Source organism: Mustela erminea, chromosome 5, assembly GCF_009829155.1.
Source record: "Mustela erminea isolate mMusErm1 chromosome 5, mMusErm1.Pri, whole genome shotgun sequence".
Lineage (NCBI taxonomy): Eukaryota > Metazoa > Chordata > Mammalia > Carnivora > Mustelidae > Mustela > Mustela erminea.
Window position 1 is genome coordinate 136,254,420 of NC_045618.1, and position 16,519 is coordinate 136,270,938.

The window sequence follows — 16,519 nt, forward strand, 5'->3', positions numbered from 1 at the left end:
GTCAGACGCTTCACCAACCGAGCTGCCCAGGTGCCCCAGCAGTGCCATTCCTGAGAGTCAGAACATGGAAACAACCCGTCAGCTGATGACGAACACACAGTGTGTGTCTCCAAATGGAATGTTACTCAGCCATCGGAAGGACGGAAGTGACGATTCATACTATGACACGCCGCGGGGCTGGCAGGGCGGGGGGTGCCTGGAAAGTCTTATGCTAAGTGACAGAAGGAAGTCACAGCAGCCAAGTATTCTAGGACTCCATTCACATTAAAGTCCAGAATAGGGAAAGCTACAGAGACAGAGTTGGGGGCTGTCTAGGGCCAGCAAGGGAGGTGATAGCAAAAGATTTGGGGTTTGGGGGGGAAATGACGAAAATGTCCTAAAATGGACTGCACAGATCTACGAATACACTGAAACCCATCAGACTGTACACTTCAAGTGCGTGAGTGGTGCGGTATGTGAGTTACGGCTCAATAAGCCTGTTTTTCAAGCTACAGGGGAGGGGAGGGGGAGCGGGGCTACTGAAGGTTTATTCTAAAAGCTACTTCCTTTCAGGTAAAACCGACGTGCAAAGTGTGCGTTCCCTACCTGCATCCACGAGGTGAGGAAGGAGCATCCTTCCTAGATGCATGTCACAAGTCCGAGAGCCAGCTGGGACCCAAGAGGTGAGTGGGGCGTTGCCACACACGGGCCTATCGGTGCCAGCCTGTCACAGCCCAGGGATCCCCAGGGGCACCGGGATGAGGATGGGGGCACTGCTGAGCCCCCAGGGCATGAGCTCTCTCTTTACTGCAGAAACTGTCAGGCCCCGATGACTATGGTGTCCTCGCTACTCAGAGTTCATCTTGCCTTGGCAATGGCCTCCTCCTAAGCAGGGCCTCTCTCATGCCAGGGAAATCTGATCTTATCGCCCTCACCCCTGGCCTGCAGGATAAAGTCCAAGCTCCACAGCCTGGCAGGAAAAAGCCCTCTCCCTCCAACCTGTTCACCCTGCAGTGCCCCCCCGCCCTGGAGGCATCCCCACACGTACCCGACAGGCAGCACCGTCTGCCTCATGAACCCTCCTTGGGCCCTTCTTCCAGCTGAAGCCATGTGCTCCCTCCTCTGACCCACCAGGGCGCGAAGCACTGAGCCAGCACTGCCAGCACCCTGTCCCTTCACAAACACACGGACACAATTTCTACATGGCAGGAATCATGTGTGGCAGTGGGGATCCCAGTGAGCTCAACATGGGTGCGATCTCTGCCCCTGTGCGGCTAACCCCCCGATGGACAGACAGACAGTAGCAACCACTAGAGCATCAGGCACTTCCCAATGGAGGGAAGGAAAAGCAGAACCTTATGAGGGCGCCTAGGGTGGTGGGTGTGTCCTTAGAAAGGTCACCAGGGAGGCCTTCCTAAGGGAGGAACACCTGAGCTGAGAGCTAGGGGAGAAGGAGGAATCCCAAGCACGAGGACGTCTTGGGCAAAGGCACTGAGGTGGGCAAGAGTGCAGAGCTGGAGGGCCGAGGTGGGCCAAGGTGAGGATGCTGGGGGGGAGGCCACGGGCAGATCACGCAGGCCTCAGGGGCCCGGTTCAAGACTGAATGAAGTCTTCATTATCACTGGGAAGAGAAGGCACAGAACGGTCTGACGCCAGGAAATGTAGTAACCAAGTCTGTGTGTGCCCTAACTCATCACTCTGGGGGCCTTGGGGGCAGTTCCTGGTTTCCCCATCAGCCTCGCCTCCAGGCTAGGTCCTCATCTAGTGCTCACGGAGCACTTACCAATCTTCTAGCTGATCAAGGTGGGGAAGAGTTGTCAGTTTAGACTCAGACCCGCCCCCCTTCCTAGCTCCTTCAGGGAAAACCCCAGGAAGATCCACCTAGACAGCCCCACATGCCCCACAGAACATAACCACTGTGACCCTTCTGGGCAATTCTGGGGCTGGAAGGGGCTGCAGGAGGACCACCCCCCAGCCCCTCCTCGGCCAGGTTGCCTTGGCTGTCACAGTGAGAAGAAGGTTCTCCATGCCCCCCAGAGGAAACAGATCAAGAGGGCAGAGCACCCTTGAGCACTGGGATGGGGACCCTCCCACCACCCCAACCCCGCTGGCCTACATGGGCAGAGCTCCCCCAGGTCTGTTCAGTAACAGCTGACCCTTGGGCAGAGCCACAGCAGCACCAGGCTGCTGGCTCCACATGAACCCTGGGGCAGAAAAACAACTGAATCATCCTGATGATTCTCCAAGCAAAGCTCTCTCGGGGCCAATATTAAAAAAAAAAAAAAAAAAGGCTTGGGGAGGTGGTTTCTATGGCAACCTGTTTTAGTGCTCTGCAATGAACCCCAGGCCCACACCCTCCAACCTGTCCTCAAAGGCAGCCAGGAAAAAAGCATTAACCTCTGAGCTCAGAGAATTCCTTTCCATCGCAAGCTGGAGGCTTCATGGAAGCATCCCAGGGGCAGAAAGCTTTAGGGCTGTCAGGAAGACCTCAGAAACACCTCTTCCTCCGCTCACGTCTCCTGGAACCAGAATACGGTGTCTGGAGAAGGCTCTTGAAGATGAGCCCCTTCTGGGCCAAAATCTTTCTCTGTTTCCTTACTCACACCAAAGGCAGAAAGGCCAGCTTTGCAAACCCAAGCCCTGGGCTTGGCTTCTCTGCCACGAACCCTGTGCTCCCTACCCACCCCAGCCAACAGCCCCTTGTTAAAGTCTTGCATGAATATTAAAACAAGAACCTGAAAACAAGAGGCATGACCAAGGTCATGTGCCAGTTTATCTGGTTTGGCTCTGAACCCTACAGGTCAACTCGGTCAGTGACTTCGTGGCAGGAGGGAGGCCGGGTGTAGCCGAGCGGGCCTCTCCCCTGGCCCTCACCCGGAGTCCCTCTGTCCCCCTCTTCACCAGCCCCCGCTGTCTCCTCTCTTCCCTAGGCCTCTGGAAAGCTCAGCCTATCACCCTTTTCCCCAAAGGACTGTTCCCTTCACAAAGGAGGAAACGTCCCGGCCTTATCAGATATCCGGTTTCATACTCGAGCACAGAGTGCAGTGAAAATTTATCCCAAAAATACCAAGTCTGGAAGGTTACACTGAGGTCACCTCAGTCGTCTGAGGGCTGGCTGAGTTATGTGTGCCCAGGCTGGGACAGACTCCAGGGACCCAGTCCACGGCTTCCCGGGGAAATGCACGCAGTGGCTGAAACCCTGAAGCCCCACGTCCCCGCACCCCCAGCCCCGCCACATTCTCCTGTAACCTTGTCTTCCACCCAGACCGGAACTCAGGGACCCAGTTCTCCTTCAGTATTTGGCCACCGCCTGCCCGGGGCTGTGGGCACAAGTGTGGTCACGGAAGTGAAGGATGGGAGGCCCCTGCTCCTCGGGGCAGTCGTTCCCAAACCCCCAGGGGCTGCCTGGGGCTGCCTGGGGGCTGCCGCCCTTGATGCTGGTGAACAGAGCAACATAAGTAATAGCTGCGGCCGCCTGGAAGTCCCAGCTGCAGGAGCAGAATGCCTGCACGCTCAGCAAACATTAGGCACCTCTACATACACAGACATTCACTTCGCATGGCAACCTGGCCGTCCTCAGGACTAGAAACTATCGGCATCCCCATTTTACAGAAAAGGAAACTAAGGCTCACGGAGGTCACATGATCAAAGTGGCCTTGAGCAGTATAAGAACCACTTCACAGGCTTGGCGTCGTGTGCTCTGACCAACGCTGGAGAAGGTTTTCCTGGTCCTGATACCATCTCACAAATAGGAAAACCGGAGTGTAGCGAGGTCAGGGAGGAGCCTTGGGTGCGCCTTGCCCATGGCCCCCAGCCCTATGAAAGCATGAGGGACTTTGGGCCATGGAGAAGACGCTGGAGGAGCATCCGCACCCCCCCCCCGCCCCGCAGGCAGGGGGCCACCAGCAGGGCCAGGAGCAGGGCACAACTGCTTCTGGGCTGCTTGCACGCGGGAAGTGGGAATCCGTGGCAGATCCGGCCAAGAGAGGGGAGAGCCATGGGGAAGCAAACAAGGGAGGCTGAGGTCACGACCGCGGACACAGACGGGAAAGAAAGTATTTCAGCAGGAGGGCTACTGTGTGACCAAGGAGGCTAAGGAGAGTCCCCTTGGTGTGGCTACAGAAGGACAGGACATCCAGTCTCCAATTATCACACACTGAAAACACGCGCAAGCATCCCTCCCAGTAGGGAGGCCCTCCACATTCGCTGTACTTCACTGATAATATGACTCTGTTTTTCAAGGGGACGAATCATGGTCTTGCCTCCAACAGAGAAAACACAGGACAAGTCAGTGGGGACAAAGGTAGCACCTCCCAAGGTGGGGGTGGGTCACTGAGGGCTCAAGGCCGTGGGGGGATGGGGGACGAAGGCAGGGAGGAGGGAACAGCCGCCATGCTCAGAGACCAGCACACAGGGGTCCAAGCAGTGAGCATGGGGGGCGGGGGGGAGGGGGCGGTGTTCTCCACCAAGGCAGAACCCGGGGAGCTGGGCAGTCTGTTCTACCTCAACAGCCCCCAGGGGTCCGTTTCTCAACACGAGGCAGGAGGGTCCCAGCCCTGGTGCCAACTCAGGACCACGGACCGCGACTGTGTGCTGCGCGGGCAGAGGCCACATCTGGACAGGGCAGCGCTCTGATCAACCCCGGCAGAGCGCAGAGGGTGAGCTGACCACACCCTGGCTGGATCCTCTCTGACACCCAAGGAGACAGAGGCCCTGGCAGGGAGGTGCCCACCCACAAGCACACATGCTGGGAGCAGCAGGACCACGACCCCCGGACTAGACGGCAAGACGGCCGTTGAAGTTCTAGAAGCACACAGGGCCATTCTGGGGCCGTCCCTCCTCACTGTCCTCGCTCACCTGGAACCTGTGCACCAGCTCCAGGGACTGGCTGTCGTTCTGGTCGGCTTCGAGGATGACATCAGTCAGCTTGTGGATGATGACGTCCAGGGGACCCTGCTCCTCGATCGGCCGGCTAAGGTTCAGCTGCCAGGGAAAGGTGGGGAGAACACGGAGAAAAAGAACAACTTCAGCACCTGAGCCACTGCCCGGCTGTCTCCCCCCAACCCACCCCAGCCCGTCCCTGCAGCCCTGGGAGAGAGGGCAGGAGGAAGGCCGGCGCTCACGGGAAATACAAGCAGGACAAAAGGCGCAAACCCATTAAGCTTCTAGAACTCCCCCACGGCAGGCCCTGTGTGTGCATTTCTGTCTCCGAGCCCCCACAGCACCTTGGATACCCAAGACACACACGTGGAACCAAGGCATCTACGGGTTAAGCGACCGTCACCGTGCCGTCGCTATACAGAGAAAACATCTACCGGACACGCACGATCTGCTCAATGACCCTGATGTTTCAGGTCGGGAAACCAGAGCTCTGCGAGGCGAAGCCAAATGACTGAAGTCACATGGCCAGGTCTAAAGTGAGATCCAGGCAGGTACTCTTCCCACAGAACGACGGCCTCAGCAGAGTTGCGATCCCCACGCCCAAGAGGCACCACCCCGAGAGACGGGCAATTCGAGCTTCACCTTGAAATCCAGGCTCTTCCCAGACGAGCTGGCCCTGCTGGCCCTGCTCCACAGGGGGCTCTGTTTGTTTTTTCAAGAATGCTGGGTTAGGGAGATCGAGTCCCCAGGGAGCCAGACCCACCGGCTGACAGAGCATCAGTGTCACCTGACCCCAGGGCCAGAGCACCTGCCAACAACGGGGCAGCCCGACAGCATGCTCCCTGACCCGCCAGATGTCTGCCGCCCGGCACACAGCCACCACCAGCTGCAAGGCCAGGCCCCTGGAGGCAGCGGCGCCAGCCCGGCACCTGGCTGACCCCCCGGATGGCCTCAGCAGAGGCCAGAGAATGTCACCAGCCCCACCCCCACTCACCCCCACCCCACCCCACCCCGCAAGCAGAGCTCCCTCCAGGATTCCAGGCTGTTTCCAAGTTGCTAGTGAAGAAATCACAGTGTCCGCTCTGGGTAGGCATCGCACTAGAAACGGTTTTTATTTTCCAACCACGTGATGAAAGGTGATTTCACAAATGAGGAGAGTGGGGAACACAGACTTTTGGAATCCCAGCCCCCCTCACCCCGGGGTCTGACAGCGAGAAAGTGGAGGTGCTCAGATGCAGATCTGAAGCCTGGAGCGAGCTTGCCGTCCAGCGCAAGCCCTAGCCCCAAGCCCACTCTGGGTCCAGGGAGGCTGGGCTCTACAGCCACGAGCAGCGGGCCGCCCTGTCCTCTGGCTTCTGGCCGAGCGGCCAACGAAGGCACATGAGAAGATGGGGGAGGGGGAGAGAGATGTCCGGTGTCTGCTTCCACCGTCCTCACACCCTCGCCGCGTTTCTGGCATCAGACACCCCTGCGAGCAGGCAGCTCCTCTCCCAAGCCCTCCACTGTCCCCTCAAGCCTGGGGTGGTGACAGTTCGCCCCGCTGTGGCGGCCGCGCCACATCTCGCTGGCGGCTCTGACCCAGCCCCCACCTTGTTATCCTCTCTTCGTTAAACTCTTGCCTCGTCAAACCTTCCGAGAGTACCAGCTAAGTACCAATACTTAGCTTTCTTAGGTCTTCCGAAAGTACCAGTATCTTAACTTTTTTTTTTTTTGGCCTGACAGAAAGAGATTTCCCCTACTTAAATAATTAAATAAATAAATAATCCCACGGACCTCACAATAATACTGAAGGAGCCTCTTCCCACCACAGGGTGACAATCCAGGACAAGTCCGACTAGCTGAGAAGCCGGCCATTCCCCCCAGGGCTCCCGGATGGAGAAGGGAAGCAGTGCCTGCGGTCCTCACAGTCCCACTGTCACAGACCAGGACACCAAGAGGCCGGGAAGAAAAGTCACAGGGCAAGGCCTGGTGGGGGGCGGGGGCTGGATGGAGGCCCAACAGCAACACCTGCAGGCTGAGTGTGCTGCACTCAGCACTCACACCTGTGCACCAGCCTGGCTCCTCATTCCCTACCACCACTGGGCCTCAGTTTCCCCACCGGGCCTCAGTTTCCCCTCCAATATACACAGGAACTTGGGAGGATCCTTCTGCTTCTGCCCGTGGAGGCGGGATTACGTTCCCATCCAAACCCACTTCCCGGGGAAAACAAGCCAAAACAAGGAACAGAATTGGAAGGAAGGGGAGCAAAGCCAGTGAGAAGTGGTACCCTGAGCAGAGAAGCGCAAGTTCTCAGAAGACGCCACGGACGCAAACCTACTTTGGCTGTACCCGCAGCTCCACCATGACGGGTACCACAAATGAGAAGCCAATCTTTTCAGACCGAGGCAGCTAGAAACAGCAAAGAACTGGGTCACACGGGTGAAGCCCCACCCCCACCAGCTTGCACATCTCCAGGGAGGAGCTTCTGGGTCTCCTGTATGGCAGGAGGGGACAGAAATGTGTCCCAGTGGGTTTGGGGAAAGGAGATGCCCCTGGCTCGTCCCGGCCTGGCACCAGCCTCAGGCCTGCAGACCTGACAAGCAGGGGCTGTTTGGAAAATAAGCTCTCCGCATTCTCGGCCATTCCACTGAAGGTAAACAGTTGAGTTCTGGAAGCCGGCCACCTCCCTTTGTATATTTTCCAAGCATTTTTATGCCAGTAAAACCATTTCATGAGAACAGCAACTTGGGACACACATCAGGCCTGGTTTGGTCTGGCTTGGCCGTCTGTCACTGCAGCATCTCGGCTGAGACCTGCCTGGAGTGGCCGCTGACTCCAGAAGGTTCTCCAGCCCAGCTTCTCCTAAAGCAGCCAGATAAGCCACATTCACCCTGAAGGGTCTATTCTCCTGCAAAGACCTCAAGGGGATTTGAGTCTCTCCCTGCTGGCTGGGAAGGAGAAGGTGGGCCCTCTGGGGCTGCCACTCAGGAGGGGGGCTCAGGCAGGGTCCAGGCACACCACGGGAGAGCAGGCCGGCTCCCAAGGACCCAAGACACTGCAGAGGAGCAGACCCTGGTGGCCCAGGCTTCATTTCACAGATGGGGTGGGGAGGGGAGCTCAGACGGAAGGGAACTCGTTTCAATGTGTCATTTTGCTTTTCTGACCACACTCTGCCCCCAGAAAAAGGGAACTTTCCCAGGGACTTGTTGTGGTCTGCGGAAGGGGTCTGATCTGTCCCTCAGCCAGTAACAAGGAGGTCTCAACGAAAGGGCCGCCCACTGTGGCCAGAGGAGGCCTGTGGGTGCCATGCTTCCAAGTCACGCCACCCTGTGAGGCCAAGGCTGGACGCTGTTCCGCACAGAGCTCAGAGCTCAGGCTTCGGAGCGAACAAGGGACCACTGTTCCCCCTCAGAGACTATGACAGGAGGCTGGCTGACGGTCGGGGAGGGCGGGAGGAGTTGGGACAAAGGCCTACAAAGCCCAGTGGCTGGAATGTGACCTCTGACTTCCGCAGCAAGCAACCCAGTCACGCCCAGCCCAGGATCCCAGGTGAGCTAGTGTCTGACTGCCCCGTGAGCCCCAGCAGCGGCTCAGAGGGGAGGAAGATGAGCACGGCAGACGCCGGGAAACCCCATCACAGCTCGGCTGCCCCGGGGCTGGGCAGGTGATGTAACGTCTCCGTGCCTCAGTTTCCCCATCCATAAAACGAAGGTGTTTCTACTCCTGACACTTCGTGGGCTGTTTGGGTGGGTTAGAACATCGCATTTGCAGATGTGGCACAGGGCTGATGCAGAGCGGATGCGGTGGTTAACACCGCGGAGTGCTCAGACAACGTCCCGCCGCAGCTCGCTTGCTCATTCATTCGACAAGCATTCTCTGCTTGTCCTGGGTGCCAGACACAGACAGCCCCCACGCTCCCTTTGGGGGGCTGTCCGTCAGTAACAGGACTGTCCGGCGCACTGTGGCAGCAGAACCAAGATACAGCCGCGTGCCGCTCTAGGTCCTGCCTGGGAGACGAGCTCCTTCTTCCCAGAATGTCCCCCGGCCCCACACCCCTTTGTCCACACAGGGACCTCGCACTCATTTCCAAGTCTCAGCTCCACAGTTCAATCCTTTTCCAGACTTCTCAATTCAGTGCACCCCAAACAGGACGATGTGACGGCTGTCTGGTCTCACCCAGAGCCCCAGGACCCTTTGCCTCTCCCTCCACAACTGCAACCTCACTGCCCAAGATAAAGTCATTGCTCTAACTGACCCTGCCACACCAGATCCTGAGATCCCCAACAACCAGCGCTGAGCCTGGCCTCCCCAGGACCTAAACAGTGTCTTGAGGTAAGAGGAGCTTGCCGAATGTGTGCTAAATGCCACTGATGTTTCAAAGAACAAAGTGAACACTGCAGACCAACTAGAAGGCACATTCCACGAAGCGGGGGGATTCCTTCCAGCCATGGGGGTTAGAAAGAGCCTCCTGGAGAAGGAGGGGAAAATGGAGCAAGGAAGGTGTAACGCAGGCAGCGGGAGTGGCTGCAGACATCATCTGCATTTGATTCTCCACTTGCACTTGGGCAACTGCAAATGCCTGGGGGGTCACAGGCTACCGCGTCCGCATAAAGAGCTGGTCCCACCTATAACACGGACCCTGGGATGGCCCCCTGGGAGGGGAGGCCTAGGACCACCCCTCCTGCGCTGCATCTACAGATTGGAAATGGGATCCTAGAGGACGAGGCACGACTGGAATTGTGCTATAGTGTGAACACCTAATAAATCCTGAGTGTGTTAAGGTAAAATATGGAGGTTGTAGGCTTGAACAGTTAGCCCGCCCTAATACAGTCCCCCGAGGAGAGAGCGTGTATACAGTGGAGGACAAGGATACCCCAACAGAGGCTTCCAGATGTCCCCAAACTTCCACACGTGCTTCCCTAATGGGATCAATAAGCAGCCAGATAGGAAAGAAATGTAAAACCATCGCTGGGGCGCATCAGGGAGGCAGGGGGCCTGGGAGAATGGGCTCCCCGCCCCTGGTGCTGGGGCTGCGCATCCTTTCTGGACGCAAGATGCAAGGTGTTCTGTGACTGCAGAAGTCTGGGCAGCCGAAAACAGCCCATCCCTCTCTGAACGGCCAGCCAGGCTGCGCAGGAACCAGCTGGGTGACAGAACCACCCTCCTGCAGCCCCAGCCTCTAGGCAAGAAGACCCGTTGCCCTGTGGCTAGGGTGCAGCTGTTGCACACTCACCCAGAGTCAGGCCCTGTCCTTTTTTTTTTTCTTTTCTTTTAAGATTTATTTTTGAGGGAGGGAGCGCGAGAGGCAGGAGGGGCAGAGGGGTAGGGAGAATCTGAAGCAGACTCCCCACGCAGCGCGAGGCCTGACCGGGCTCTGTTCTAAGCACCTGACATGCACTCGCTCATGCAGTTCTTCCAACGGCCTGGGATCGGGACCCACAAGAGGCAGAGCGGTCAAGTAACATGCCGCAGATCTCGCGGCTTGTGCCGAATCTTCACTGTTCCCAGGCAGCAGCACGGCCGTGGAATCAGCCCGCGGAACGCCCTGGCTGTGGGCACCGTGTCCTGTTCTACTGAGGACAGCTCGGTGGGCCTCCAGATGGGAGCTGGTCACCAGGAAGGCCAAGCCACGAGCTTTCAGCCCTATCTCCTGTCCGCCAGCGAGGGGAGAGGGACTCGAAAACTGAGTTAATGCTCAAGCATGCCAACATGATGAAGATGCCGTAAAAATCCCGGAGGTGCAGAGCACGGGGAGGTGTTGAAGCATGGCGCGCTCCAAGGGAACAGGGAGCTTGGCATCCTTTCCCACAGACCCTGCCCTGTGCCTCCCTTCCAGCTGGATGTCCAACCAGACCCTTCATCACAGCTTTTTATAATTAGCCAGCAAGCAGGAAGTAAATTGTTCCTAAATTCTATGAGCTGCTCTAGCAAATTAATGAAACCCGAGAAGGGGGTCCTGGGACCCTCCAACTGAGAGCCGCCTGGCTGGTCAGGAGCACGGGTGACAAGATGGACTTGAGAGTGGCATCTGGGGGCGGGGAGCGGTAGTCTTGTGGGACCAAACCTTTCGCCTGTGGTACCTAACACTATCTCCAGGCAGAGGCAGTCAGAACTGCGTTACAGCCCAGACACCCTGCTAGGGTTACAAGACGGCCCGGTCAGGGGTGAAGACTCCCACACAGCTGGTATTGGAAGTGTTCTGGGTGTGTAGTAAGCTGACAGTAAAGGACAAGGGCAGGAGGTGTGTTTTTCTTACTCAATAGTGCACGCCATAAATGTCAGCTATTATCTTTCCTGTTCCTATGGTTCACATTATTATTGACCAGTGGAAATTTCCCTGACTCTCTATCAAGCAGGGGACAATCACAAGCCAGAATTTGAATTTCACAAAGCTACGTCCCTTGTACTGACTCACAGAGACTCCTCAAAGCGTCTGCTGCCACCGTGAAATTTACTGTCGTTGTTAGTAATGGTCAACATTTATCAAGTCCCTACTTTGGGCCACAGACTATGCTCACAGGAGCTTACTACACGAGGTGCAGCTGAGGACTCTGAGGCACAGAGAGGTTAAGTCACCGGTCCAGGCTCACAGAGTTACAGCTGCCTGGGACCCGGGTCTCCCTCCTGCCCAAGCCAGACAACTAACCTCTAAGCCAAAAGCTGCCCCGGGTGCCTGGTGTTTTCCTTCCATCCCCTTCCCCCCTAATTCACTCCTGCAGTGAATGCTTTCATGTGGTATGTTTTCAGCAGTGATTTCAAATGGAAGTTACTAGATGAAAAGTTTGGTCTCAACCAGGGTCCAGACAAAATAGTCTGCATGAAAAGTGAGTGGGCGCGACTCGGCTGGATTCCCCTGTGCTCTCCACGGAGCTGGGTATCTGGGACAGAACGAGCACATCTCCCACGTTTAAAGCCTCACTATGCAGGAGCAGGTGTCTGCTGAAGAAGTCAGGTCTGGCACCTCATGATCAGACTTCCGAAGGGAGCCGAGCCTTGGAGGGTGCAGCACCGGCGACATCTTTTCAGCAAGGCTGGTTCCAAAAGACAACTCGGGGACAGCAGACTGAAGGCTTTTCCCCAGCAAGAGCAACTCTCACTCCCCAAGGAGCCCAAAGGGGCCCTCAGAGAGGACAGGAGCTGGAGGCACCTGCAGCTGGCCACCAAGATCGGCAGGCTGGGCTGAAGACAGAGCCGGTCACCGCGGGAGCCCCTGGCCCAGGACGGGGAGCGGGACTGTCGCCAGCACTCTCTGACCCAATTCCCCGATTTCTTAGTAACTGGTTTCCAGTTACTGGGTAGTAACAAACAACGATCTGGTTAAGGCCAAAGAGTGAACAACCTTTTTCCCCCAGAAGATGAGGGGCCAAGCTGATGAAATGGTACCAGGACAGACGGACCTTACAGTTCCAAAGTTCCAGGCACTTGCAAGCTGACTATTTCAAAGAGCCAAAAAGCTTACATCCACTCAGCAAGCATGGCTCCTTGAGAAAAAGGCTGACCCCAGGTTCTTAGGAGCTAAGAAAAGCCTGGCCCTTGTCCAGTGCTAGGGAGCCAGGTTCAAGAGTAGATTGAAAAGATAAATGCAACCATACCCTTTGACCCAGTAAGCCAACTTCTGGGATGCTGGTTAAGAAAAAAAAATCAACAGGTGAAAAGTCCCTCTGGCCCATGAAGATTCACTGTGGCTATATCGACAAAAGATAGAACACAGAATACATGTCCCCAAAAGGGGGCCTGGCTAGGTAACAACAGACATACCCACACCAGAAGATATTAAAGAATTACTGGGCAAACGGGGCCTAGTGGAAACAAGTGTGTGGGGGGGTGATGGGGGGGTGTGTCCCAACCACGTGAACCCACGAAGCTGGAAAGGAAACACACACCCAAATGAGAGAGGAGCCTGGGCACAGGGGACCCAGCATGGGAAGAGCAGCCCATCGGGACACATGGCAGGATGCATTTCCTAGTTTCCTTGCCACTGTGTGGTCACGTGACTGGTTCTGGCCAATGAGCCAAGAGCCGGTGAACCCTGGCCTCCTGGCACAGGGTTCCCCTGCAAGTGCCAGGGCCTCCTGCGCGATCTCCATGCTGGCACAGGACTGGCAACGTTCAAAGCGGAGCCTTGGATCTCTGAGCACTTGTGAACCGAGGCCCCAGCTGACCCCCACAGACACGTGGCAGGAGTGAGCCACAACAACCCCATTTAAAGCTGCAAAGATTTGGGGTTTCTTTACACAGCACACGCTAGTCCTAACGGTGTGCCCCACAGGTTTCTCTTTTCTCATCTGTTTGAACAAAAGGAGCGTGGGAGGGAAGCAGAGGGAAAGCTAATGAAAGCAAATGGTAACTTCCAGGTAACTTTATTGTTGTTGTTGTTTTTTAAAGATATAATTCAGTATTTCGATGAAATATGACAACAGGGATTTATCCTGTAAGGGGGGAGATTAAATGTCCAATCCCCTCAGACTGGAAGACAGAAACCTTGCGTGGAGCCACGCCGTGACATGGCTGTCCTCCAGCACCCCCAGAAGAGCCCCAAAATCGGCCCGATGAGTCCCTTGAGCCTGTGTGGCTCAACTAAGTGGGCTGCTTCCAGCATGCGACGGCTCTCCGCGGCAGCTGCTGGCAGGAGTCAAGGCAGTGGAAACCAACCCGCCCCACCCCGTTAGGTGCTAGGCACCAGCCTGGTCCTGTCCTGAGGGGAACACGCAAACCACAAGCTGGTAAAAAAGAAAGAAAACAGCATGAAAAGGACTGGCAGATATGGACCCATGGGAAGAAGAGTCAAAGTTCATGCTAACAAAGGCTGACTGCAGAGAGGGAGAGTCGGGATGGGGAGCGGCGCCCCCACCTACTTCCCTGTCCCCATGCCACAGGGGGAAGCCAGAGCCCTTCTGCCCTTAGCTCACCCTGCTCCACTGCGGGCCAATTCTCTCCCTAAGCCCCCACGGGCCCAGAGGTGCTGTGCTAAGCACACCCCTTACCCATTTCATCTAACTCCTAAGATGTCCCTAGGACGCAGGGGAGGCTGTTACCACTGGACAGAGGAGAAAAGGAACACTCTAGGGGACAACACAGCCCAACAGAGGCTGTATAAGCAGTAATTAAGTGGGGGAGACAGTCTCTGTCCCCCAGTCCCTGTGGCTCTGGGACAGGTGTTCCTAAGCCCTCTGCTTTCCTTAGGAAATGGACAGGCTGGAGAAACCTTGTTCCTCGAGGTGACAGCAGGGGGCTGGGGTGGCCACCACGCACTCTAAGACATGGTCTGCAGGGCTGCTCCCGCCCACCAGGACTGGGGACAGGACTGTCCACCTGGGGTCATGGCAGGCACAGGGCCCCCCACATGGGGTCTGGCCCACAGCTCCAAAAAGGGCAAGATTAATATGGGAATTCATATATAAGAACAGTGGCATCTGAAAACAGGGGATAAAAGATGGATGATTAGTAAACATCACTGGCATGATTTAGTATCCACCTGGGAAAAAAATACGTATATGGAGACACACACCTTCCTGCCTTCCACCAAGACAAATTCTAAGTGGAACAAAGATGTAATGATAAAAACCGAGAACAGAAATACTTGGAGGAACCACAAGCCATTTTGAAAAATAATTTAGGGCATGAAGAACCAAAAAAAGAAAATAACATTCTGAATCGTAGAAAACTAGAGATTGCTTTTGGGGCAAAAACCACCTCCAGTCAAGTTCAGAGGGCGACAGAGCGAGGACGTTAAGCAGGTGTCAGCAGCGCCCCCAGTGGGGGGCCTTCATGCCTGCCAGGTGGGGGTGCTGGCCTCAGGCCCCTTGGCTTGGAGCCTCTGTTGGGCGGACAGTGGCACACCGTGTTGGCAGCAGTCAGGACGGAAAACTCCAGAATCCAGACCCCCGACACGCTCAACGGTGCCTCCACTCTTTTCCTACGTTAACCCCACATTTACTTTGCCCACTTTGGATTCTCCATTAAGTGTGCGGTCTCATACCAATACCGCATTGGTCTGGCTTTCTTTTTGTCCTCCCCCAGATTATTTTAATTACAGTAGCTGTACGATACGGTTTTATACCTAGAAAAGCTAGTTCCCCCTCTTCTTTTTTCAGTTTTCATTTTTCTTCAAGATTTTATTTATTAAAAATATATATATTTTATTTATTCACTTGTGGGAGAGAGAGAGACATAGAGAGCACTAGCAGGGGGAGAGGCAGAGGCTGAGGGAGAAGCAGGTTCCCTGCTGAGCCAGAAGCTGGACATGGGGCTTGATCCCAGGACCTGGAGATCATGACCTGAGCTGAAGGCAGACGCTTAACGGTCTGAGCCACCCAGATGCCCCTCATTTATTTTTTTCTGCATGTCTTCTAGAACAGAACTGGGACTAGGGGAAAGTCACACTGATGGGCAACTTAGGGGAAACTCATGGTTTGAGGTTGAGTCTTCCTACTGAGAACATGGTATCCTGCCGTATTTGCCAACTCACATCACAAATGAGCTCCAACAAATTGCTAAGAAGGAAACAACACCACAGAAATAAAAATGAACAAAGAAATGTTCAGACTTGAGTACAGAGAAGTAAATAAAACAGTTCCAAACTGCATACATGTGAGAAAATGCTAAACATCGCACAGGAGAGCAAAGCAAATCGTAACTGCACTAAGATACCACGTTCTGCCCACCAGACTGGCTAAAAGTCTGAGAAACTGGTAATACACCCTGTTGACTGGGGTGTGGGGAAACAGGGACTCAAACCCAAGGCGGGGGGGGGGGGGGGGGATGCAAATCTGAATCCTCGCCACAGGAAGCGAGCTGGAAGTATCGGTCTCAACTGAAAGTCACACACTCTCTGGTCAGCAGGTTCGATTCTAGGAACCCAGCCCAAGTGAGTCAGGCATTGCTACTTTATGTGCTATGCCTGGCTGCACTGTGTGGGGGTGGGGAGGCTGGGGGGAAGGAGTAGGGGAGGAGGAAGAGGAGGTAGGGAGAGGGAGAGGGAGACGGAGGGACGGACTGAGGCACCTACAACACCATAACGAAGAATGAGGACTGTCTTCTGCACTGAGGAGAGATTTCTAAGAAGGTACAGATCACAAGGACAGAGCAATACGTGTGGGGGGAAGAAAAGACTGACATGCGCGCTGCTTGTACATGAGGGCACGTCTCAGGAAGGTCACAAGGAGCCGGTCAAAGTGGCAGCCTCCAGAGAGAAGGACCAGGGGATCCGCGGGGACCAGTGCGGGCTCTTTTTCATTTCCCACCAGTGAGACGTATTACTTAACATAATTTTTTTTTAATTACCAGGTAAGCAGTACATACAAAAATTTGTTTACATTTGGGGTCAGACCCGAATCTAAACCCAACTGGTATTAACATACACTGAGCGCCTACTGTGTGCCAGACATTGCTGTAAGCCTGGGAATCATGCCCGCAACCACCCGGGAGGCGAGACAATCTTACTCGGCATTACACAGATGAGGACCCCAAGGCTTGGGAAAGGTGGACAACGTGCCCCGTTCACACAGCTAATGGGGGCGGGGCGCACTCCCAGGGCCAGAGATGAGGGAGATGACTGGACAACAAGACTCCAGTGACTAAAGCTCCAAACGCCTGGGACACGGACACTTCAAGGACGCACGCGGGGACACCCACAGGCACACGCACTCTCGTTACTAGTTCCCTGGGTCTTGGAGCCACT

The 16,519-nt window shown here is 55.6% G+C and overlaps 1 protein-coding gene and 1 long non-coding RNA gene across 3 annotated transcripts in view; one reads left to right on the forward strand and one right to left on the reverse strand.

Moving 5' to 3' along the window:
• ITPK1 (inositol-tetrakisphosphate 1-kinase) overlaps window positions 1-16,519 on the reverse strand; it is a 166,233-nt gene that overhangs the window by 62,782 nt on the left and 86,932 nt on the right. For both annotated transcript variants that reach the window (XM_032345098.1, XM_032345097.1), the window contains exon 3: window positions 4,837-4,962. In XM_032345098.1, coding sequence (XP_032200989.1) covers window positions 4,837-4,962 — 126 coding nt within the window. The remainder of the gene's footprint in view (window positions 1-4,836; window positions 4,963-16,519) is intronic.
• LOC116591815 lies at window positions 194-8,399 on the forward strand. The gene is made up of 3 exons (XR_004286170.1): window positions 194-455; window positions 553-662; window positions 6,671-8,399. It is a non-coding gene; the product is annotated as an uncharacterized LOC116591815 (long non-coding RNA).